The sequence below is a fragment of the Megalobrama amblycephala genome, linkage group LG3, assembly GCF_018812025.1.
Source record: "Megalobrama amblycephala isolate DHTTF-2021 linkage group LG3, ASM1881202v1, whole genome shotgun sequence".
Taxonomy (NCBI): Eukaryota; Metazoa; Chordata; class Actinopteri; order Cypriniformes; family Xenocyprididae; genus Megalobrama; species Megalobrama amblycephala.
In genome coordinates this window covers 12443349-12468392 of record NC_063046.1, presented here as the reverse complement: position 1 = coordinate 12468392, position 25044 = coordinate 12443349, and the positions used below count along the sequence as shown (strand labels likewise).

General features: G+C 35.6%; 1 protein-coding gene across 1 annotated transcript; it reads right to left on the bottom strand.

Annotated features, from left to right (window-relative positions):
* Positions 1–1358: 1358 nt before the first annotated feature.
* On the bottom strand, positions 1359–24995 carry tesk1b (testis associated actin remodelling kinase 1b). Its single transcript, XM_048183921.1, has 10 exons — positions 24773–24995; positions 16867–16988; positions 14720–14768; positions 13385–13531; positions 13176–13258; positions 7711–7801; positions 6747–6830; positions 6103–6189; positions 5332–5434; positions 1359–2736 (listed from the first exon to the last, which is right to left on the bottom strand). Exons 1-10 carry the CDS (start codon positions 24971–24973, stop codon positions 1688–1690), a joined length of 2016 nt encoding a protein of 671 aa, XP_048039878.1. The 5' UTR covers positions 24974–24995; the 3' UTR covers positions 1359–1687.
* Positions 24996–25044: the final 49 nt, after the last annotated feature.

The following is a 25044-nucleotide window of genomic DNA, read 5'->3' as shown; positions in this document are numbered from 1 at the left end:
TACAGATGTTATCATTTAGAATTATTTTATAATTACAAGTAATTACATAGATATAATGTATAGATAATCTAAAACAAAAATAATGTTTTTGAAAAATCTTATGCTCAGCAAGGCTGCATGTATTTGATTAATTTACAGTATCAAAAAAAAATACTGTTTTGTATTTTAATATATTTAATTGGTAACACTTTACAATAAGGTTACACATTAGTTAACATGAACTAATAATAAACTGCACTAAAGCATTTATTAATCTTTGTTAATTTCAACATTTACTAATACATTATTAAAATCTTGTCAACATTAGTTAATGCACTGTGAACTAACATGAACAAACAATGAACAACTGTATTTTCATTAACTAAAGTTAACGAAGATTAGTAAATAGTAATACAGTAACAAATGTATTGCTCATGGTTAGTTCATGTTAGTTAATAAATTAACTAATGTTTAACTAATGAACTTTATTGTAAAGTGTTACCATTTAATTTATTCCTGTGATAGCTACTCCAGTCTTCAGCGTCACATGATCCTTCAGAAATCATTCTAATGTGCTGATTTGATGCTCGAGAAACATTTCTCATTATTAACAATGATGGAAACTGTTGTGCGCGTTAATATTTTTGTGGAAACAGTGATACACTTTTTTCGGGATTCTTTGATGAATTGTAAGTTCAAAAGAACAGCATTTATTTGAAAAAAGAAAAAAAAAAAGTTCTGTAATAAAGTTCTTACTGTCACTTTTGATCAATTTAATGCATCTTTGCTGAATAAAATTATTCATTTTTAAAAAAAAAAATCTTACTGACCCTAAACTTTACTGATATACAGCATATTATATATTTAACACACCCTATAATTCATGGTAGGTTATATTATATATATATATATATATATATATATATATATATATATATATATATATATATATATATATATATATATATATATATATATATATATATATATATATATATATATATACACACATATTATATATATATATATATATATATATATATATATATATATATATATATATATATATATATATATATATATATATATATATATATATATATATATATATATACATACATACATATATATATATATATATATATATATATATATATATATACATACATACATACATACATACATACACACACACACACACACACACACACACACACACACACACACACACACACACACACACATATATATACACATATATATACACTCATATAACCCTAGGTAGACTTTGTAACCATAGCATGTGACGCATATAACATGTAAAGTAACTATATTACAAATAACGTGACTCACATCTTCCAAAGACACAACACAGCCTGTTAGCTCATGTCATTTAATGTCATTAATAAAATAATACATCATTTTTTTTCTCCACTCAAAGTATTCTCATAAACTTTCAAATAATAGTAAAAATAACAAAAATATTAACAACATGTGTCATTAGAAAGGCATTAAAACCTATGGGAGTGTTCAAGTTTAGAGGACTAGGACATGAGATCAGAATACTAAATGATCCACCTAGTCAAAACAATAATACATAAGATTTTTTTTTCCTCCCCAGAAAGACATTTTTGAGCTCGATCTCAGTTCAAGTGCATTAAGCAGTAGCATCCTTTTTAAATGTAGCGCTTCACCATGCAGGTATAATTTATGTCCGTGTGCCAGGCAGAGCAATGTTTGGATCTGTGGGCGAGGGCGGCAATGCTTTGCACAGAAGCCTTTTCCCAGCCGCGTCGCCATTCAAGTTCTTGTAGGGGTTTTGCCGAGGTCCACGTGCGCAAATGGAAGGGAATCTCATCCCTGCCAGGCAGCAACCCGGACAGGATATGACCTCATCCTGTTCCGGAGATGTAAGAGGCGTAGTGGCACCGTTGGAGTTGTTATCCTCCCATCCCAGAGATCGATTTATAGGGACGCTGCTGTTGTTGTTGTCCGTGTCTAGTAACGGAGGTAAAGAGGGCGGTTCGTTGGAGATCGGGGAGCTCCAGCCATTGGAGAAGGGTTTGGTTGAAGTAGCACCGGCGCCATCTTGTGTATCAGGAGAGCTGGTGCAGTCCATAGGCTCCACAACATTCTCCTCTAACACTGATTTGTTTGGAGACATCAACTCTAGATCTAACAGGAGACCGGAGTCATCAGCTACATTTTCTTGACTTCTCATTTCAAGATTCTCCTTGTCGTTCTCAACAGGTGCATCAACAAGCTCACTAATATTAGGCAGATCAGCAATACTCTCGTTGCTCGTGGTCAACACACTGTCCCTCCCCATGTCCAACATATTTCCACTGACTGGATTTACATCCGTGTCCATAACACTTCGATTATTCTCGCATTTCTCCTTGTCACCAGTGCCACGTAAAGACTGGATGTCTTCTGGCGTGCAGGGCAGTGATTGACAGCGTCTGTGAAAATGGGGCGGGCCCTTGTCAGCGGAGACAGGGCTGCTGGGGTCAGGAAGTGGAGGGAGAGCAAAGGTGAGGGAAATAACAGACTTGCTGGGGGTGTCGAAGAGCTTGATGCGGCCGCCGTTGAGGTCTTGGCGCTGGGAGAAGGGGTTGACACGTATCGGTGTGGTCTGAGTCAGGAGAGGGGACGGAGGGAGAAGCACGTCTGAATTGCTACGGCAGAGACGCTGGTAGACAGGAATGTCTAGAGAATGCTTCTGACTCAAAGGCGATGTGTTTGTTGACAACCGGTCTGAAAGGGAAGAGAAAAAACAAATTTAAGGCTGTTTTTACCACTCGAGTTATTAAATTAATGTAAATTAATAGGGGTGTGACGAGATCTCGCGAGACTAAAATGTGACGAAATTTCTCGTCAAGGCGAAAAGTAGTCTCATAATGTTGCCATGACAGAGAGTTAGGATGATTAGGAAAGAAAATGCCACTGCTACGTTTACATTACGCCTCCACTGTCGTTTTGCTTTGTATTTAAATAAAAAACATTTAATTAAGTTGGATAACGGTCGCCGCCGCTCCATATTCAGAGTACGCGCGATCGCGAAAGTGAAAGTAAACGCGAGCGCGCATTCAAACATGATTTCAATACCCGCATTTTGAAAGCGGCTCCCTGATGAATGCAAATATCTCTCAATATGAAAGCTATTTTAGGCTGGGCAGTGTAGTTGTAACCAGCTCTGTATCAAAGAAAAATTTGGTCTTATTTGCAATTTGAATATTGAGAGAGAGTGTGATTATGGTTGCACTAACTGTAATGTGTTACCATAAAAATGAATAACAGTTTTCTCTTAATCTTATTAAGCACAAACAGTAAGGTTTCATTTGTTAACATTAGTTAATGCACTGTTGTGAACTATCATGAACGAACAATGATTTTTATTAACTAACATAAACAAAGATGAATAAATACTGTAGCAGATATATTGCTCATTGTTAGTTGATGTTGGTTAATACATTAATGTTAATAAATGAGACCTTACTGTAAAGTGTTACCATTTTTATTTATACTGTTTTATTTCTATGATCAGTTTGTGGAAAGGAGTTCAGTTAGGAGGTCAAAAGTTGTAGAAGCTCATAAATCATGTACAGTAAGGTCTGAAGAGACTGAAATCATACAGTAGAGAAGTCGGTCAGTTGAGTTTGCGGCAAAACTTTTTACAGTACTTGAGTATTGTTGTCTTTACTGCATATGATAATTCATACTCTGAAAGTAGAACTGAAATGACATTAATTACAAGATGATTAGTTAAAACATTTCAGATACACCTGCAGAATATTTTTTCTAGTCATGCATTTCGCCATTGAGGATTTATTAAAAATAGTGTGTAAAAATCTTGTCTCGTCTCATTCTCGTGAGATACCCGTCTCGTCACACCCCATAAATGAATGATTTTCGTAATGTGAAAAATGTAGATGGAATTGTTAATAATACTAAAAAAATATTAAATTGTAAAAGTTTTATTAAATTCATTTGATTATACATTCATTTTTATTTAATTATTAAAATTTAATAAAGCCATTAAAACATAAAACATGGAATGAGGGAAAAATTAAAATTTGGGGAAAAATAAAAAACGATTTCATATGGCTCTAAAAATGTAATTTTTGTTAAATGTAATCAATTATCGTTAAATTGTAAAAGTTTCATGATATCAATCAATTAGACATGCTTTTTGATTACTAAAATTTAACCATTAAAATGGAATCCAGAAAAAAAAAAAAAAAAAAAAACAGAATTTAGGGAAAAATAAAACCGATTTCATAGGGCCTTATTAAAGGATTAGTTCACTTTCAAATAAAATTTTCCTGATAATTTACTCACCCCCATGTCATCCAAGATGTTCATGTCTTTCTTTCTTCAGTCAAAAAGAAATGAAGGTTTTTGATGAAAACATTCCAGGATTATTCTCCTTATAGTGGACTTCAATGGCCTCCAAATGGTTGAAGGTCTAAATTACAGTTTCAGTGCAGCTTCAAAGGGCTTTAAACGATACCAGACGAGGAATAAGGGTCTTATCTAGCGAAACGATCTGTCATTTTCGAAAAAAAAATGTAAATGTATATGCTTTATATAAACAAATGATCGCCTTCCAAGTGCTTCTGCCAAAACCACACTTTTGTATTCTTCAAAAAGCTTACACAGTATGTCCTACACCTTCCCTATTCTACTTACGGAAAATATGGAACTGGCACTGCGTTCATTCCTTAAGTTGAACGAACGGTTTTGGCAGAAGCACTTGGAAGGCGATCATTTGTTTATATAAAGCATATACATTTACATTTTTTTTCGAAAACGACCAATCGTTTCGCTAGATAAGACCCTTATTCCTCGTCTGGGATCATTTAAAGCCTTTGAAGCTGCACTGAAACTGTCATTTAGACCTTCAACCATTTGGAGGCCATTGAAGTCCACTATAAGGAGAATAATCCTGGAATGTTTTCATCAAAAACCTTCATTTCTTTTCGACAGAAAAAAAAAGAAGGACATGGACTTCTTGGATGACATGGGGGTGAGAAATTTTATTTGAAAGTGAACTAATCCTTTAAAAATGTAAAATAGAAACTAATGATTTAAGAATTTTATCTCCTAAAAATCCAAAACTAAATTTTGATTAACTTGTTTAAAAACCTTTTCAAGTGTTTCAACAACTTTAAGCTCAGACAAACATAAATGTGATTTAAATTATGTCTGTTATATGATTTCACTGACATGAATTTGCATTACAGTATATATGTGAAGTAATTACATTAATATGAATAGAAGAAAAGGAAAAAAAGAAGCCTTCTGGCAACACATTCCCTCTGCAGTGTTTCTTTGTTTATGCTGACTCACCCTCTACATCAGGCTCCATAAATTCACTCTGCTCTCGATCACTCACTCTCTTCTCCAGCTCTGCCACCACCTCTGTGAATGAGGGTCGACTGTCTGGGTTCATCTGGGAGACAAGAAACAGACAGATGAAAATTCTGAATTTTTAAAATGTCATGTAAACACTTTTTTTCTGATTAAAATTGGTCAGACTAACAGACTTGAATATTTCTTTTGTAGCTTGGCTTCAACCAGCATTTATGCTTGTGAATTAGAACAGAGCCTTATAAGGTGAGCCCCCAAGGAAAGCATAAAAAAAAAGAAAGAAAGAAAAGAAAACTAGTGGTACATCGGCAAAGGGACAATAGGCAGTTGTTTATTACCTTTGTGTTAATCTTCAATGTGTTTGCTGTTAAATATTTATTGTGGGGTGAGCTATATTGGGAGTTTACAACTCTTATTTAGGAGGAGACAATTTTGCGACATTGACTATTGCATTTACGGCACTACACATTCATTTTTATGGTATTCTCAAACAGTGATTAACAGTTGTAAAACTCAAAGTGATTCAATGCCGTTGAAGCTATAATGCGATTGTTTTACGAGGAACACATGATCCAAGTCGACAGTTACGCGTTTCCAATGGATACAAATACTTATTTTAAATACAAATGAAAAGTTAAGGAAAATGTTACTCGACTACGCACAAACTGGCTATAGCCTTGAACACAGCATCTGCAGGGGAGGATGAATATTAACGTGTGATCTGTCATGGCAGTAGATAAGAGGTCTTACACTGCAGCAGACGACTGTGAGGTTAAAGAAATGAGGTGGACAGTCTCCCACCATCTGCCGAAAGGCCTCCACATCCAGACCGAAGTCCTGAAACAGAGAATCACCACCTAATTTCAGCGTTAAGAAAACGCTGATACACAGCTGTATATTACCACCGCATGGAAAACAAGATGTGCTGTAGAAATAAAACACCCTGACAATAATCGGTTTAGTGTTTGGTTTTAAAAAGTAATCAAACAATGATTTATATGTAATAACATGACTAAAAAACTATTATTAAATTACTCGCAAAGAATAATTAAACTTATCAGCATGATTAGACACCCTTGTTTGCTCAGCATAACGCACTGCTTCAGTGCCAGAGCTGTTATCTCACATGGAGTAAACTATGATCCACATTCATAAATTGAGTGAGTACATGAGATGGTGACAGGAGCTGGCTTGACATTTGTAGACTAGGTGGAAGGGTGAACCAAACAGATATAGACCAATAAAATACTTTATCAGAAATTTCAGAATAATAGCATTCGGCAGAAAACATACTTGCCTTAACTTTTAAATACATTCAATTAAATACAAAAAAATAGTTAATTGCGAAAGCATTTGATACGAGCTTATAAGATGCTGTATGTTCAGTTTTTCACCTCTGTCCGTGGGAGGAAGTCAGGATCCGCCTGTATCCGACCAATAATCTCACAGAGAATGATTCCGTAGGCAAATACATCTACCTGTATAAAAGAAAGAGTTTTAAATGGTAAGTTCACCCAAAAATTTAAATGATGTCATTAAATACTCACCCACATGTTGCTCCAAACCTGTAAGACTTTTGTTCATCTTTGGAACACAAATGAACATCTTTTTGATCTGAGAGATGATTTCTGTCCCTCCATAGACAGCTATGCAACCACTTTGATGCTTCAAAAAGTTCATAAAGAAATTGTAAGCGTTAAAGTGCGTAGCTGTCTATGGAGGGACAGAAAGTTCTCAGATTTCATCAAAAAGATCTTCATTTGTGTTCTGAAGATGAACGGAAGTCTTTCGGGTTTGGAACAACATGAGGGTGAGTCATTAATGACAGAAATGTTTATTTTTAGATGAACTGCCCCTTTAAGACTCTAAAAACTTGACAATAATCTTAAAGGGATAGTTCACCCAAAAATTAATTCTGTCATCATTTACTCACCCTAAAGTTGTTCCAAACCTGTATACATTTCTTTGTTCTGTTGAACACAAAAGGAAGATATTTGGAAGAATGTGGGAAACTGAACAGTTCTGGGGCACCATTGATTTCCATAGTATTTTTTTCCTACTATGGAAGTCAATGGTGCTCCAAAGTGGCCTGGTTACAAAATATATTCCGCTGTGTCCAGCAGAACAAAGAAATGTATACAGGTTTGGAACAACTTGAGGGTGAGTAAATGATGACAGAATTTTCATTTTTGGGTGAACTGTCCCTTTAAATAAAACATTCTCAACCAAAGAGAATAATGGCACTAACTTTGCATTTGATGTTGTGAAATAACAGTAATCTGATAAGTAATGTGGGTGAAACAGTCATTTAAAAGGACTCTGGCCTGTATCTGGGTAATCAATCATATGGTGTTCGACCTTTTCATTGTAATGTTCTCCTCTGAGCACCTCCGGAGCCATCCAGTAGGGGGAGCCGACGACAGCCAAGCTCTCTTTCCCTGCCTCATCACTGAAAACAGCCAAAGGGAAAACGGGAAAATCATTTTCTTAAAGTGAACCTACAAGTTCTGGTAATCTTTTTATAATTACTCGACATTTCAACATTTAACACCCATAAACCCCTAGTCCATTAAGCCACAGCATGATTATGTGTGCATGCGTGTATAAAAATAAAACAAAACAAGGTCTTGTAAGATCTTAATTATAGCTGGCACACTCATACACTGCTGAGAGACACTTCCTTAGTTTTATTTTGGTCTGGAGCTGTGTACTGGCATAAATAGACAGAGGGGAAGAGTGGAGACAAGAGAAGAGAGAGATAAATGAAGTAATGTACTGCAGTGTAAACACCATTTGGGGAAGTGGGTTAGAGTGAGGGAATCTACTGCAGCAAACTGCTGAAATACTTTGTCCTTTTTAGGAGAGCTTTCCAAAAAGCCTTCATTTAGCAATCTGCTCAGTCTTCTTCACATGTACAAACACCCGTGGTTTACATGAAAACATGAAGCATTTGCAAGCACGCTAAAATATGCATTACATAACGTTTAAACAAATACCAATGTTAAGAAAAATAGCATTAAGCTCAACTGTAACTCTGCTCGCGCTCTCTCTCTCTCACACACACACACACACTTAAAATGTCACCATTAAAATAAGCATGAATGCAGGGGTGGAAACAAGTCCCTGATGACTTTGACATCACATGTACACACACTGGATATGTTCAGAATGGAACACTAGCCTTACTAACTTTATACTCATTTTAAATTGGTAAGCAAAACTGAAGGCATTATTCCATGATAAACATTTCATCTCAAACACTGCATGTTTAATTCAGCAAGTGGCATCTAATTAACATCTGGTTAGTACAACTTGTTTGAATTTTAAAATTCATTTTTTTGTAAATAAAAGTCTAAACATTTGATTTTTAAAAAAAACAGTCAGTCAAGAAAGCATAATTCTAGTTCATTATATTGGAAAGAGACGGTCAAGTCAAGCCCATTGTATTGTGGGATACAATACTACAGTAAACTCTGTTGTACGCAACCATTCAAGTGTGGAGTCAGTACAATTTTTTTAGGAAGAAATTAATACTTTTATTCAGCAAGACGACATTAATTTGATCAAATGTGACAGTAAAGACATTTATAATGTTACAAAAGATTTCCATTTCAAATAAATGCAAGCTTTCTATTCATCAAAGGAACCTGAAAAAAATATACATTATCATAATTTCCACAAAAATATTAAGCAGCACAACTGTTTTAATAATAATAATAATAAAAATAACAACAGAAATATGTCTTGAGCAGCAAATCAGCATATTAGAATGATTTCTGAAGGATCATGTGACACTGAAGACTGGAGTAATGATGCTGAAAATTTAGCTGTAGCATCATAGGAATAAATTAATTTTTAAAGTATATTGAAATAGAAAACAGTTATTTTAAATAGTAATATTTCACAATATTTCTGTTTTTACTGTATTTTTAATAAATAATTGCAGCCTTGGTGAGCAGAAGAGACTTTTCAATGTTTTTTTTGTTTTTTTTTAAATCTAACCGACCTCAAACTTTTGACCAGTAGTGTAATTGCACACCATGCACAGTAAATATACACACTATATGCCATTCTGAACATTGGCATTCTCTCACAAAAGACACTGTGGTGGTCGAGGCAGAAAAGAAATGGCTCTCTGGTTTTACACATTAGTTAGCTCATTAGATAACACTTGTGTTGAGACATCACATTAAAAGGAAAGTTGAACAGAGAGTTATAGTACAAAGCTCTGCTCTCAAATATAAGTTTAGACAGAGGCCCTATCCTGAGGAATGGATTACACAAGCAGCGGATCATCATGAGTGCTTCATTAAAAGGAATGTTAATCCACAGGATACATGGATTAACTGTTACATACAGTGGTCTGCACTGGCCAAATAGTTTCAGCTCATATATAGAAGCACTGGAATATCATTAAAAGTAATCCCTAACTTAGAGGTGCAATCAGTTTAAATGTTGTGCAGGCAACATGAAAGTCATTTCACAAAAGCAATAGTTTTGAGTTATTAAATGACATTGTTGAATGCACTATTAGTAGTCAGCCAGGATTAATTTATTTTGCAAACGAAACTCAACAGCGGCCCCCTTAATGCGACCAGCTCCATGTAAAATTTTAATCTCTGGAGTGAAAAACAAACAAACAAAAAACACCATTCAAAAGCACTATTAATTTCTGTAGGTGTATAAAATTCTGAAGATGAAAAACAATTACGCAGTACACTTTAAAATATGCTTTGCAAGCCCCCCCTCATATTGTATATAAAAGACCTCAAATCTAAGTGATGCGCTGGTAAGGGCCAATATACCTCCTCCCTTCATTTCCCATTTCCTCAGTAAAAGCCACTTAGCAAAAGTATCATGAACATAGTTGCCAGGAGCATAACTTTAACTGCACAATTAAAGCTTTCGGCTGTCCTCACACTAAGACATCCTATATTTTTGCAATAAATCTCTCTCCTGATATTACAGTAGGTACGGAAAGTATTCAGACCCCCTTAAATTTTTCACTCTTTGTTATATTGCAGCCATTTGCTAAAATCATTGAAGTTCATTTTTTTCCTCATTAATGTACACACAACACCCCATATTGACAGAAAAACACAGAATTGTTGACTTTTTGCAGATTTATTAAAAAAGAAAAACTGAAATATCACATGGTCCTAAGTATTCAGACCCTTTGCTCAGTATTTAGTAGAAGCACCCTTTTGATCTAATACAGCCATGAGTCTTTTTGGGAAAGATGCAACAAGTTTTTCACACCTGGATTTGGGGATCCTCTGCCATTCCTCCTTGCAGATCCTCTCCAGTTCTGTCAGGTTGGATGGTAAACGTTGGTGGACAGCCATTTTTAGGTCTCTCCAGAGATGCTCAATTGGGTTTAAGTCAGGGCTCTGGCTGGGCCATTCAAGAACAGTCACGGAGTTGTTGTGAAGCCACTCCTTCGTTATTTTAGCTGTGTGCTTAGGGTCATTGTCTTGTTGGAAGGTAAACCTTCGGTCCAGTCTGAGGTCCTGAGCACTCTGGAGAAGGCTTTCGTCCAGAATATCCCTGTACTTGGCCGCATTCATCTTTCCCTCGATTGCAACCAGTCGTCCTGTCCCTGCAGCTGAAAAACATCCCCACAGCCTGATGCTGCCACCACCATGCTTCACTGTTGGGACTGTATTGGACAGGTGATGAGCAGTGCCTGGTTTTCTCCACACATACCGCTTAGAATTAAGGCCAAAAAGTTCTATCTTGGTCTCATCAGACCAGAGAATCTTATTTCTCACCATCTTGGAGTCCTTCAGGTGTTTTTTAGCAAACTCCATGCGGGCTTTCATGTGTCTTGCACTGAGGAGAGGCTTCCGTCGGGCCACTCTGCCATAAAGCCCCGACTGGTGGAGGGCTGCAGTGATGGTTGACTTTCTACAACTTTCTCCCATCTCCCGACTGCATTTCTGGAGCTCAGCCACAGTGATCTTTGGGTTCTTCTTTACCTCTCTCACCAAGGCTCTTCTCCCCCGATAGCTCAGTTTGGCTGGACGGCCAGCTCTAGGAAGGGTTCTGGTCGTCCCAAACGTCTTCCATTTAAGGATTATGGAGGCCACTGTGCTCTTAGGAACCTTAAGTGCAGCAGAAATATTTTGTGTAACCTTGGCCAGATCTGTGCCTTGCCACAATTCTGTCTCTGAGCTCTTCAGGCAGTTCCTTTGACCTCATGATTCTCATTTGCTCTGACATGCACTGTGAGCTGTAAGGTCTTATATAGACAGGTGTGTGGCTTTCCTAATCAAGTCCAATCAGTATAATCAAACACAGCTGGACTCAAATGAAGGTGTAGAACCATCTCAAGGATGATCAGAAGAAATGGACAGCACCTGAGTTAAATATATGAGTGTCACAGCAAAGGGTCTGAATACTTAGGACCATGTGATATTTCAGTTTTTCTTTTTTAATAAATCTGCAAAAATGTCAACAATTCTGTGTTTTTCTGTCAATATGGGGTGCTGTGTGTACATTAATGAGGAAATAAAATGAACTTAAATGATTTTAGCAAATGGCTGCAATATAACAAAGAGTGAAAAATTTAAGGGGGTCTGAATACTTTCCGTACCCACTGTATATCATTTAAATGCTTCCTTGCTCTTGTGGATGGCCATATATTGGCTTCAATATGTGGACAGATTTCTTAAAACTAGGATTTCTGAATACTGAAGTGCTCTTCGTAGGTAGACTACCGTTCAAAAGTTTGGGGTTGGAAAGATTCTTATACTCACCAAGATTACATTTATTTAATCAAAAATACAGTCAAAACAGTAATATTGTAAAATATTTTTACAATTTAAAATTACTTTTCCATTTTAATATATTTTTAAAATGTAATTTATTTCAGTGATGGCAAAGCTGAATTTTCAGCATCATTACTCCAGTGTCACATGATCCTTCAGAAATCATTCTAATATGATGATTTGGTACTCAAGAAACATTTCCTATTATTATCAATGTTAAAAACAGTTGTACTGCTTAATATTAATGTGGAAACCAAAATATACTTTTTCAGGATTCTTTGGATGAACAATGCTATAAAGAACAGTATTTATTTGAAAAACAAATCTTGTAGGACATCATAAATGTCATTGCGGTCACTTTTAATGAATTTAATATGTCCTTGCTGAATAAAAGTACTGTAGTGCATATGGTATTTGATAATCATTTGTTCTTTAGGAATTTAAATATTTATTAATATTTTTTAATATGTAGAAATTGTTATTTGTACTTTAATGTCTGTCATGATTTATCACCTTACTGTATGTGTCATGTCATGTGATACCCCAGTTGGGTTTAATGGGTGTGTTGTATTTGCCTTTAATCTTATAAACATCATTTAACTTGAAACTGCATATGTAGTGAATTGAAAACTAAAGTGTTTTTTGGGAATAACAGTGTGATTCTACATGAAATGTATGTGTGTATGCCTGCATTAACTTCGGATCATGTGTGAACAGATACTTGGGCTATTAAGGGTAAAAGTCAACATCATAACTCAAGCATATCTTAGGTATTTACCATCCATTACATTTACACGTGTAGCACTGTGTACACATCTACTGAAACAACAACAGGATTTGACTGGGCTGGATGTGCAGAGGCGGCACTAACCTGAAGATGTGCTGACTACATCACATGCTCTTAATCATCTACACTCCATCTATAGATACAAGTGCTTCATGGGAAAATGGAAGCTCATCAATCAGTCCTTGGCTGCCTCCATCTCCCTCTCTGGAAAAGTGCGGTATATATCTAATCTTATCTCTTGAGTTATGACGATGCAATTTACTGACCTGTGATCAGGAATTTTCTCCGCCAGGCCAAAGTCCCCCACCACGGCACTGCACTGCCCGTTCTCCCAGCGTACCAGACAGTTCTACAAACAAAAAACACATTTAGAGAGAAAGAGATTGTGTTTATTATCTCACAGAAAAATTAGCTTAATGTGGCTGTGTTGTGTACAGTACGAATCTCCGGAATATACACTTGTGTGCACGTCTACCTTTGACGTAAGGTCTCTGTGAAATATGCCCTTGCTGTGAAGGTACTGCAGTCCTCTGGCAATGTCCAGACTGAGGTTTATTCTCACAGCCCAGGACAGGAACACGTCACTGTTCAGCAGCTGCTCCAGGTTACCGCCATTAATGTACTACAATACACAGAGGTCAAACATTTCTTTATGGGGGGATCTTATATAGAATTACCTGTCGTTAAATGTGAAGTACGTCATTTCTGAGCCATAAGAGGCTAAAATGAACTTCAAAAATAATAGATTTTAAACTATCCCCAAACACTCCTAACACCTCTGCACAATTTCCACTATATGTCAATCTAGTCATTATGTAATGAAATTATATGTAGGATATTGCTACTTCAATAAGAAAAATGACAATGCCATCGACTGATTAGAAGGAGTGAATGTTTAATATTAACTACATGCACATCACCCTGAGAGTCGTCAAGTTCGATTACATCACCTGCATTTCAGCTAAAATGGTTTTGAAAACTGTTCACAAGTTATACAGTAGTGGTCAAAAGTGAAGAAAAATTGACATCTTCACCCTTTATTCAAATATTATTAAAAATGCAAGATTTTGTAAGCATATTTTGTAGTTTTGCTTGGAGTCAACCATTTTATTTGTGTTTACACAATGAAACATGCTTAATTGTGTGGACATAACTTTTGACCAGGCTGTCATATAAACATAAAAATATATATTTTTTTTTTCATACAAAATTCAAACAAACATTTTATATAGTAAAATAAAAACGTTTTTGCCAAATAATTGTGTCAGATAAATTTATGTTCGAAAAAATATAAAATATTTTCCTCATATTTTGATGGTTTGACCAAACTTCTAGGGTCATTAAAATAAATATCCCCTCCGGACATCACTTTTGAATACTACTGTACTTCACAAGTCAACCAATGAATGTCTTTCTTATAGTTGTCTCTGCATATTACACTGGTATGAAAGGAAGTAATCCCTAAAAAAAAGGCTATTTAGGGAGTATTCAGGGTTTCCATCCCAAAAATCAAGGCTCCTAAGATATCGTTCTTCAAACAAATTCAAGCAGCATCACACATAACCTTTGCAGTATATGAAGCAAAAGAGATGCTAAATATATCACAAGAATTAATTAGATTTTTATGTATTGAAACAGAAAACAGTCATTTTAAATAAAAAAGGAAAGACTACTGATTTTACTTCTGTTTTTTTGTTTTTTTATAAAATAACACTTTTCGAATGGTATTGTAAATCAATAATAAATAGATGTTTTTTCCCCTCAACAATAGATTATCGCTGTGTGTGTATTACAACTCTCACTACCTTACCTCTGTCAGGGCATGAAGGTGTCCCTCATGTACACAAACTCCCACAAACCTGATGGGACACACACACAGAGAAACAGGGTAAGGGTGTTGGAAAAACAAAAAAGAAGGCGCCAACAAGTTCCTTCAGGAGTGACCCATCTCAAGAATGTGAGCTGGAACACCTGCATTTTGAAGGCAATCTTAAACATGCATATAAACACAATCTCTCTCGCAAGACCACACAAGCTGGTGCAGGTTAAGCAGACAAAAGACCTAGACTTTTTGCCCTGGCACATATAAACAAACACACCATTGATGTGAGGATTTGTTTAAGATAAATATACAAGCAAACATCTACTCATCGGCTTCCAATTAAATATTTTACACTATATAAACATTGGCTCCAGTTATGGAGGCACGGCCAAGACAAAAGCCACTATCCTGTGACATCAATATTCATGTTCTCATACAATGCAGTGTTTGTTGCCCAACAGCACTTTGTCCTCTAGGTACGCTGGACTTAAAACAAAACATTCTTTCCATTCTAGAGGCAAGAATGGATTAAACTTCTAAATGAGAATGAATTATTAAATGAATTATTCTACTGAACACTTATTCAAAAAGAACAAACATCTAGTGGGAAACTCTCTTTCCACCCTGACTGGCTGTGTTAGTAAACATGAGAGTGAAGAGCCATTAGACCAGAGACTGCTGATTTAATTTATTTACCAATGAACTCTCACAACACATGTACTGAGGTGGTACCATGGTACAGAGGGTATCAGATGGTAATAATGTTATAATTATTGCGATTGGGGTTTAATCAAACTCAGTGGCCAAGCCTTACAAAATTTATCAAAATGGCTAAAATTGATTACAGCACTTTCAATTATTATATACTTAAAGGTCCCGTTTTTCGTGTTTTTTTGAAGCTTTGATTGTGTTTATAGTGTGCAATATAACATGTGTTCATGTTTCGCGTGTAAAATACTGTAAAAATTCTGTTAAATAAAATATCTCGCTTGGCATTGAACTTTGAGCTTTAAAATTTTACAGATTTTATTTATACTCTAACAACAACATTACACACTAACTAAAGTTTGAAACATGGGATCACGAAGAACGGGACCTTTAATGTTTGGCATAAATAATTATGCAATTTAATTTTGAATTAGCATAACTAAAAGAAGTAAAGTATTAAGATATATGCATAAGGGTTTGTGTTACGATATACATTTAAAATATACACTACCATTCAAAAGTTTGGGGCTGGTATGATTTTTTTTAAATGTTTCTGAATCAAGTCTCTCATGCTCAACAAGCCTGCATTTATTTGATCAAAAATACAGATAATGTGAAATATTACAATTTTAAACAACCGAATATTACCATTTTAACAGTATTGGTGATTACTAAAATCTTTTTTTTTTTTGTTTCTGTAATGGTCAATCCACACCAGTATGTGCAAGTAGTGTTTCTAATGCTAAAATATAATTATTGTCGGGAATTAAGTAGTTTCAGCCTCAGACATCACGTCCACGGACCGTTGGCTGAATGTCAGATGCATATGGCACACTTAACTGGAAACACTTCAGGATTTTTGAAGTTGTCATCCAGTTGGTTGAATTCTACAGAATGTTCGGGAGACGTTTGACACGACAGCGTTCTTCTTCACGGCATTTGTTTCCAGGCTTACCATTAAAGAACGCTGTCGTGTTTACAACTGTGACAACCAGCACTTACTAGGACCAACTAAACGCTGGAAGTATGTGATGTTTATCTGTTTATCTGCAGTAAACTTACACAATGTTCTTGAATTAATAATTTATTAGATGCACGCCAGTCTGTTATTGTAGGTACATCGACTTTACATTTTCATGCCCCTAAACAACCAAATAGTCTTTATTCACACACACACATATTATATATATATATATATAGTGTGTGTGTGTGAATAAAGACTATTTGGTTGTTTCAGTTTATTATTTACCTAATAAATGTCAATACAATTTTTAGTTTTAAACAAGTTTTTGACAGATTCCTAAAATATTTGTGTTTTCTCTTTATTATAACAGGTAGTCTAATAAATCTGTTAAGCACTGTATATTGTGAACATTTAGTGTCAGCCAGCCCTGTTGTCAGAGAATGTAGATGTAGGTGTTGCAGACCTGAGTATGTTGGGATGTCTGAGGCGGTTCATCAGCTGTACCTCCTTCAGCATGTTGGCTCTGTTACTGGCCATGGTGTTCATCTTCAGAGCCATCACCTGCCCGGTGATACGATGCTGCACCTTCAGAGAAAGAGAGAGAGAGAACACTTGTGTCACAGACAGACTTTAGAGGTCTATTCATGTCTGGGGCAGCTGGACAGAGATCTCTGGCCCTTTTCTCTCTCTTCCTCTCTTCCTCACACACACACACACACACACACACAGCTTTCTGATTCATCCCAGACTTCAAAGTCCCTGGCTGCAGGAGACATTATCTGCACTCAGGAGAATATATTGTTGAGTCATAAATGTAACATTTAAAATTTAGAAATAAAATTTCAGTTAAAATTTTCAAAACATTAAGTTACATGAAACTTTTTAATTAAGGATTTAAAGGTGCCCTAGAATTAAAAATTGAATTTACCTCGGCATAGTTGAATAACAAGAGTTCAGTACATGGAAATGACATACAGTGAGTTTCAAACACCATTGTTTCCTCCTTCTTATGTAAATGTAATTTGTTTAAAAGACCTCCGAAGAACAGGCGAATCTCAACATAACACCAACTGTTACACAACAGTCGGGATCATTAATATGTACGCCCCCAATATTTGCATATGCCAGCTCATGTTCAAGGCATTAGACAAGGGCAGGACATCTGAATCTGTGCACAGCTGAATCATCAGACTAGGTAAGCAAGCAAGGACAACAGCGAAAAATGGCAGATGGAGCAATAATAACTGACATGATCCATGATTACAAGATATTTTTAGTGATATTTGTAAATTGTCTTTCTAAATGTTTCGTTAGCATGTTGCTAATGTACTGTTAAATGTGGTTAAAGTTACCATCTTTTATTACTGTATTCACGGAGACAAGACTGTCATTATTTTCATTTTTTAAACACTTGCAGTCTGTATAATTCATAAACACAACTTCATTCTTTATAAATCTCTCCAACAGTGTGTAATGTTAGCTTTAGCCACGGAGCACTATCAAACTCATTCAGAATCAAATGTAAACATCCAAATAAATACTATACTTACGCGATTAGACATACTGCATGACGAACACTTTGCAAAGATCCATTATGAAGGTTATATTAGCTGTGCGAACTTTGTTTATGCTGTTTAAGGCAATTGCGAGCTCCGTGTGCGGGGAGCGTGAGCATTTAAAGGGGCCGCGCAGCCTGAATCGGCTCATATTTAATGATGCCCCAAAATAGGCAGTTAAAAAAATTAATAAAAAAAAATGTATGGGGTATTTTGAGCTGAAACTTCACAGACACATTCAGGGGACATATTATATTACATCTTTTAAAAAGACGTTCTACGGCACCTTTAAAAATTTGTACTGTTTGTACATCAAATATAGCCACATTTGTGATGCTGACTGTGTAAACTCCTTTGTACAAAAGGTCAAGAAAGTCTAACATCAAGTAACATAACTAGTACAAGTACAAATCAAGCTTTTTTTTTTCTTTTTTTTTTATACATAAGAAAAACCAATCATATTAGAAAAACGAATGTAATGAATCATTTCACTTTTCCCATACACTTAATCTTTAAAAACTTTGTACTCTTTTGGTCAGGATGTGATTTCTCTGAAATTGGTCTGAGATAATCCTGGCCATGATTAAAGTATATTCAAAAGGCATTGTCTGGACTCTGGAGTTCGTCTGGTTACTGCTGTGCAGCAGGTTACTAAAGCACTAGAGATCTTATTCCCAAATGATAGTGTTTATAAGGGCCGAGACATTGTCCAACTTAGCAGGTTCTCAATTAGGAGATGTGCGCTAGAGGATAAATTCATAAGTGTTGATTATCAGAAAAACGTGCGTCTCGTTTCATCACTATAAATTAAAACTGACTAAGTATTGACTAACTCTAATGTTGTCAAAACATGTTCCCTCAATGACAGAGATATTTCCACAAAAAGAAAAGAAAAGAAAAGATATTAAATAACCCAGAGCAAGAATTTCCCTCTAGGACTGAAACTCTCCGCATCCAGCCTTCAAGTGTGTTCTTCATCTTTGAATGTCTATACAAAAGCAATATGATAATCTAATCAAGCAAAGGCAGAAACCCATCCCTGATTGATGACACCCAAACCTGTGCTGCGCCATCTGGCTGGCTGAACTTGCCTGCAGCACCAAAGCATGCGAGCCAAGATATCATAATAACAATGAGCCCCATTATCTGCTTTTGTAAGTCTCAAGAAGATCAATAGCTGGAAACTTTAAAATCCATAAATTATCTGATATAACTCAGCCCTGCAGCTAGAATAATGGAAAGAGTACGATTTCTCACACATCTGAGGGTGTGTGTACACTGCTTTTATCAAAAGTAAACATTCTCAGGGATGGATACAGAAGACGCCCTAAACACAAATAATATGCATTTCAGCATCCTGTGATAAAAAAAAAAAAAATATCTGTGCAGTGAGAATTGAACTGAGAGAAAGTCTTGTTTTCCCCAAGTAACAAAAGTATGGAATCTGTGCATTTTCACCTTTTACAATGTTAATTTAGGCTGCAACATTTTAAGATCTTACTCATAACTGCTGATTATTTCGAATGCAAACCTTTGACACAACAAGAGTAGAGCTCGATGGAAAGCTGCAGTTAACCGCAGCAGCAGAAATTATAACTTCTCTATTTATTTCAAGTGATTATACAGCTCCATATGGAATGGATTAATATGGTGAAACAAATGTAAAATGAAGCTAAGGTTACTGTAAACCTGGTAGCTGAAAGCATTATCCAAATGACCAAATTCTTTAAACAAGCAGGAATGGGGGTTGGGAAGAGCTTTGTGAATGACAGCTGTTGAAATTTTGTGGAGCTTTCCGTGGAATTCTATGAGGACCGAATCCATGCATATAAAATTAGCTGTAGAGCATTTGTTTTTGATAGAGAGAAGAGTTGTGAGTGGGATTGTTGAAAAAATGGCACAATTTATAACTGTCACTACGTAATGTATCAGAGCATGTGCAATACCTGCCATGGACCCAAATACACAAACACACTCTTGCACTATATCTGAGGCAAACAGTAGCTGAATGCACACTGATGATGTTGCTTTATATGCTGCTGTAAGAGTTTGGATGAATGCGTATGTGATGAATTTCATTTCTAATTTAGTTTCTATCAGCATAATTCTCATATTGCAGTTTAGACAGCACTTAACAGAGCATCATTACCACCCACTCTCACACTACATGCACACTGCCAGAGAGACGGCTAAAAGTGCCCCACAGAGCACTTAACAGGCCCTAAAACATTATCAGACACATAAAACATTTTCCTTCTTCACAGCTTACATCTTTTATAAAATTATCCTTACCATGAGTCTGCACTTTGTTTTACATTCAAATAACATTCATATAGAGACAAACACTGGCATTGACAACCAGTTTAGCTCTGTTAGCTATGTGGCATTTAACATAGTTTTTATTAAGGATGCACTGATATTAAAGTTCTGGCCAATACCTATATATAGCCAATATTTTTTTAATGCTATGGCAGATAATCAATAAACAGCAGACATTACAAAAACACTAAAAACTAAGATCAACAGTTTTAAATGCATGAATTTAGGCATTTTAAGATTATAATGTTCTATAAGAAAAACTGAAATTCATTTTAAGATGACATTTATGCATGCATGCATGTATAATATCTATATCTGACATTTCATTCATTGTGCATGCTCATTTCCCATTTTTATACCATTTTTATATTTAGATTAGCTGAGTGTTGGATAAGTCAATCAAAAGAAAGAAAGAAAGAAAGAAAAATAAATAGTTAATCTAAAAAAAATAATTTAACACTTAATACTGTATTACACACAATAATATTTATTAGCGATAATTATAGATAACAAATAGCATATGGTAAAGATATATATATTGTGTACCCCTACATTTGATTCAAAGTGAAAACATTTAATGTAAGGACATTTAAAGTTACAATACAATGGCAATACAGAAGATAAGCTTCTACCTAGAATTTGGGGTTATGAGCAGAAATCTTTAACCACCCTACAACCTAAGTTTAATAATCACAAGCACACACAGGCAAAATGCATGAAAATGCATTCACAAGTAGACTTCAAATTGTTCAGACTGCACGGATGTTTAAACTGATATTTAAAACATACGCAAACTCAAACAAACGTGCAGGAGCTCTGAGGCAGCAATGGAGCTTGACATTTATGCATGCCCTGACTCGTAAGAGACACTGAGAAACAAGAATAGAAAGAGAAAATAGGAGAGAGAGAGAGAATGCAAAAGGGAAGCACCAAAGGGGACTTTGTGTTGTAAATTCAAGCTTTCGAAATCATGTCAAAACTAGCTTGCAAATTGTTTACGACCTCAAACCGTCCTGCCAATCAGAACACGTCTTTAACCATCAGTTCACAAATTCCCTTCCACTCAAACTCCACTGCCAGTGTGTACTTTTAACCACACTCCTCATATCTATATTTAATGGAAGTGAGCCCATTTTTAAAAAGGAGTGACACCAAGAGGGAACCAGATCCCATCGATGAGCGTCTTTTCTAATTACGGAACCCAAGACGCGTTACCGTGACATCACCCCTTTGTCAAACGCAGAACAGCATGCAGTCACCAGACTCATTACTGCATTTCAGGAACACACTAACACTTAATGAGCACACTCGATACAGGGACCTCAACACAAAGCTCAAATGTAAAGGTATCAAAAATAGAAGCCAAATCTCCATTGAGAACTCGAATAAGAAAGCTATATCACTGAGAGGCCCCAAAAGTGTTTGGGCATTTAACACCACACCATGTGTCATCTAAAAACAAGTGATGCTATACCTTTCCTTCACTTTTCTTATTGCATATCCTGAGTTTATCCAGTAGAGCATGGTGCTAGCAACAACAGCTTCATAGGTTTGGTTCTCAATGAATGCATAATGCTGATACAACATATACTGTACATCAGATGCACCATAAGTTGCTTTGGATACAAGCGTATGTCAGCTGCAAATGTGAATCTAACGTGAATGTTTTATCATTTGCAACTTAAGATTTCCAAGATGTTTTGCAATTTATAAACAAATGATACTTGGTTTGATATTTTGTAAATCTAATGCATTGACAATTATGCATTTTTAAGTGTCCAAATACTTTTTGGAGCCTTTTTATATTTTTCATACAGGGGTTTTAAAACAAATAAACCACGCTGAATGATTCTTTTTGCAAGTTATAAAGGCAGACATGAAAAAACTCATGGTTTAATTCTTGCTCTTCACCACCATTAGATTCATGTGGAGGAATCTCACATAAATAGCTACTTTATCTTGGCTCAGCTTAAAAGGAGAAAGCCTACTGTGCTGATCCCACAATGAGGTGAGCGTCAATCCAAGAGAAACACAAAATTCTCCCGATTTCCATCACTTGTTTTGATTTTATCAAGGTAGGCAGAAAAAAAGCAGAGAACTGCAGTAGTTAGGAGAAGAATGTAATGAGTGAGCAATGTTTTTTCTCCTGCAGAACTGATGAAATATCAACCAAGCAATTATCTGAACCGATGCAAAAAAGGATTTTCTGACCAACCAATTAGAAGAGACTGAAAGAAACATTTTTCACTTAAGTGCAAGTCCTTACTGTTGACACAGTCTGCAAAGTCTATAAATAAAAGCAGCACCTGAAGGATCTGTCACGACAGGTACAGACACTGCAAGATTGCTCAACAGTATTGTTGAAGGCTATTATGTAAAAAATCTAAACTAAAATGATTCATATAACTGTGGAATATTAGCTGAGGTTGTACATAATTATAAATGTCATATTTACATTGTTCATAACCCTTGCGCAACAAACTGAAATAAATAGCACCAACCACATATTTGCATATATATTGACCTAATCAGCAGTGACATTCTTCCAGTCAATAACCAGCGGGAAGTTATTGCCATATTTGGTGTCTGGTCAGTAAATTGGCTGACAGGGTGAACTATGAGGGATGCTAATTAGGTCTCTTCTCTCTCTGTCAGTCGCAGTCTCACATGCACACACACAAACACAGGAGTTGAGTTTCCAGCACATCTGCGCACCTTGTCAACGGGTATCCACTTTCACACCAACACAGACCTACTGTCCTTACACAGGTCACGACCCCTTTTCTCTAGCAGGAAGAGAACAGCCAGAATGACTGTTATCATCTCAATTTTGCAAAGACGTTCATAAATAATTGGTTGTCTGTCGAATCAATCATTTTGAGTGTTTAGAAATTAACAGGGCTACAAAACCTAGAGGCATACAGCACTTTAAGTGAAAAGAAGGTTAGTTGCCAAATGGCACTTGATAACAGGATCATTTCTGTTATGTAGTACCTTTTGACCTCTGTAATGTTCATTTAATTAGGAATTTAGATACAGGTGTTTACCACAAATATGCTCTGCTTGTGCTTAGGAACTTAATTTTATTATAGCTACATTTGCAAAACTTAGGTTATTAATAAAGCAGATTTCAGTATTTACTGTAGACAAGCCAACTAATACTACAAAACATGAATAAATGCGTTTAAATTAAAGATATTAATATTTATATTAGCACTATACAAGACTAAGAGGGTGGAAAGTGAAAAGGCAAAAATGACACTCGTTCAATATATTATGCGTAAAAATAAGATATAGGGTACAATGGGTCTAAAGGCACCTTTTATTTTATTTTCCTCTAAACCACTAGATGGCACTTGCCGCAGCACTTTCCTAAATATCCGCTTTTCAAAATGCACATGCAAATTTGTCTGATCCTTGACGCGATCGCGGGCAGCAACGCAAAGTTTATTCTGAGGTAGATTGATGTAATATTTGATGTTTTTTAAAATGTTGTTGATTTAAGTAGCAATTGAGAATCCATTAAATTAACGTTTGTATTTTCAGAAAAAGGTCTTCTTAATGATTTTCAGTTTTGTTCAAAGTAATTCAAGCAACACTTTTTCAATAACGGAAGAGTATGTAAATGTATGGTATTTGGGGTAAAAAGGCGCCCCTGCTGTTGGGGCAAAAGACACAATAATTTACATGATAATGAATAGCTGACTGACTTTTCCATTTCTTGACATGACATGGTTAGATTCACATAGCAAATATCATATATCAAATTGGGTATCCATCTTAGAGACAATACCCATATTTATAATGAAACAATCATATTTTAAAATATAGTAATCATATCATAATAAAATATCATTTATTGTTACTACTGTAAATCTATGTTAAATAGGTTATTATGGGATCTCCTTCAATGCTTTCAGAATCTTTTACTTTTTAAAATAATTTTGTTTCTGTATTTTTAAAATCTATTTTTATATTTTATTTATAAAAATATTACATAGGCCTATTTTAATGACAGTATATTTACTGAACAAAAATGAATTATTTTATTTATCAAAATAAACAGAAAATAGTACAAACTTTGCTAAAGTGATTCTTTTGAACAAGTATTAACCTAGTCATTATTAAAAACATTATTTTAGCTAAAGTATTTGTATAAATACTGTGTGCCTTTTACCCCTCACCACTTCATACATTTATAAGATTTTTCACACAAAATCTGTTGCTCCATCAATGTCCAATACAAACATGTATATTTTTCCTGCAATCATGTACTTTGAGAGTAGTGAAAAGCACAATTTTTCTTAAGGTGTGCCTTTAGCCCGGTTGCACCCTATACTGTATGATAAACAAATATGCTGCATAACAAAAATGATCCGACAACAAACATTTGTTTACGTGTAGTGTTCATTCATATAAACATTGTCCTGGAGCTGCAGCACGTGCAATGTGCAAAAAGCATCATCAATCAAATGGCATGACATGAATATTTACCTTGAAAACCTCTGAGAAGAAACCTGAGCCGATCTTCTCGCAGATAAAGTCATCTATTCGCGCCAGGCTGGACACGGCGCTGCGCAGCGCCCGGTAAGAGGACGGCCTGGCCCGGTGCGCTCCGTGAATCCCGTGGATAAGAGAATCCGAAGCCTCCGGGTCCAAGTCATCTTGGTCCATAACGATGGTCCCGGATGACATTATCTCGCGCACTCTAAATTCTACCACGAGCGTTTACATATCTCTGACACTGCAGTTTCGAGGTCACAGTA

Coding starts and splice junctions, on each gene's coding strand:
- tesk1b (XM_048183921.1), bottom strand. CDS start 24,973: ATGTCATCCGGGACCATCGTTATGGACCAAGATGACTTGGACCCGGAG. Junction 6,190..6,746: donor ACTTCCTCCCACGGACAGAG/GTGAAAAACTGA, acceptor TCTCTGTTTCAG/GACTTCGGTCTGGATGTGGA. Junction 2,737..5,331: donor TATGGAGCCTGATGTAGAGG/GTGAGTCAGCAT, acceptor CTTCCCTTTCAG/ACCGGTTGTCAACAAACACA.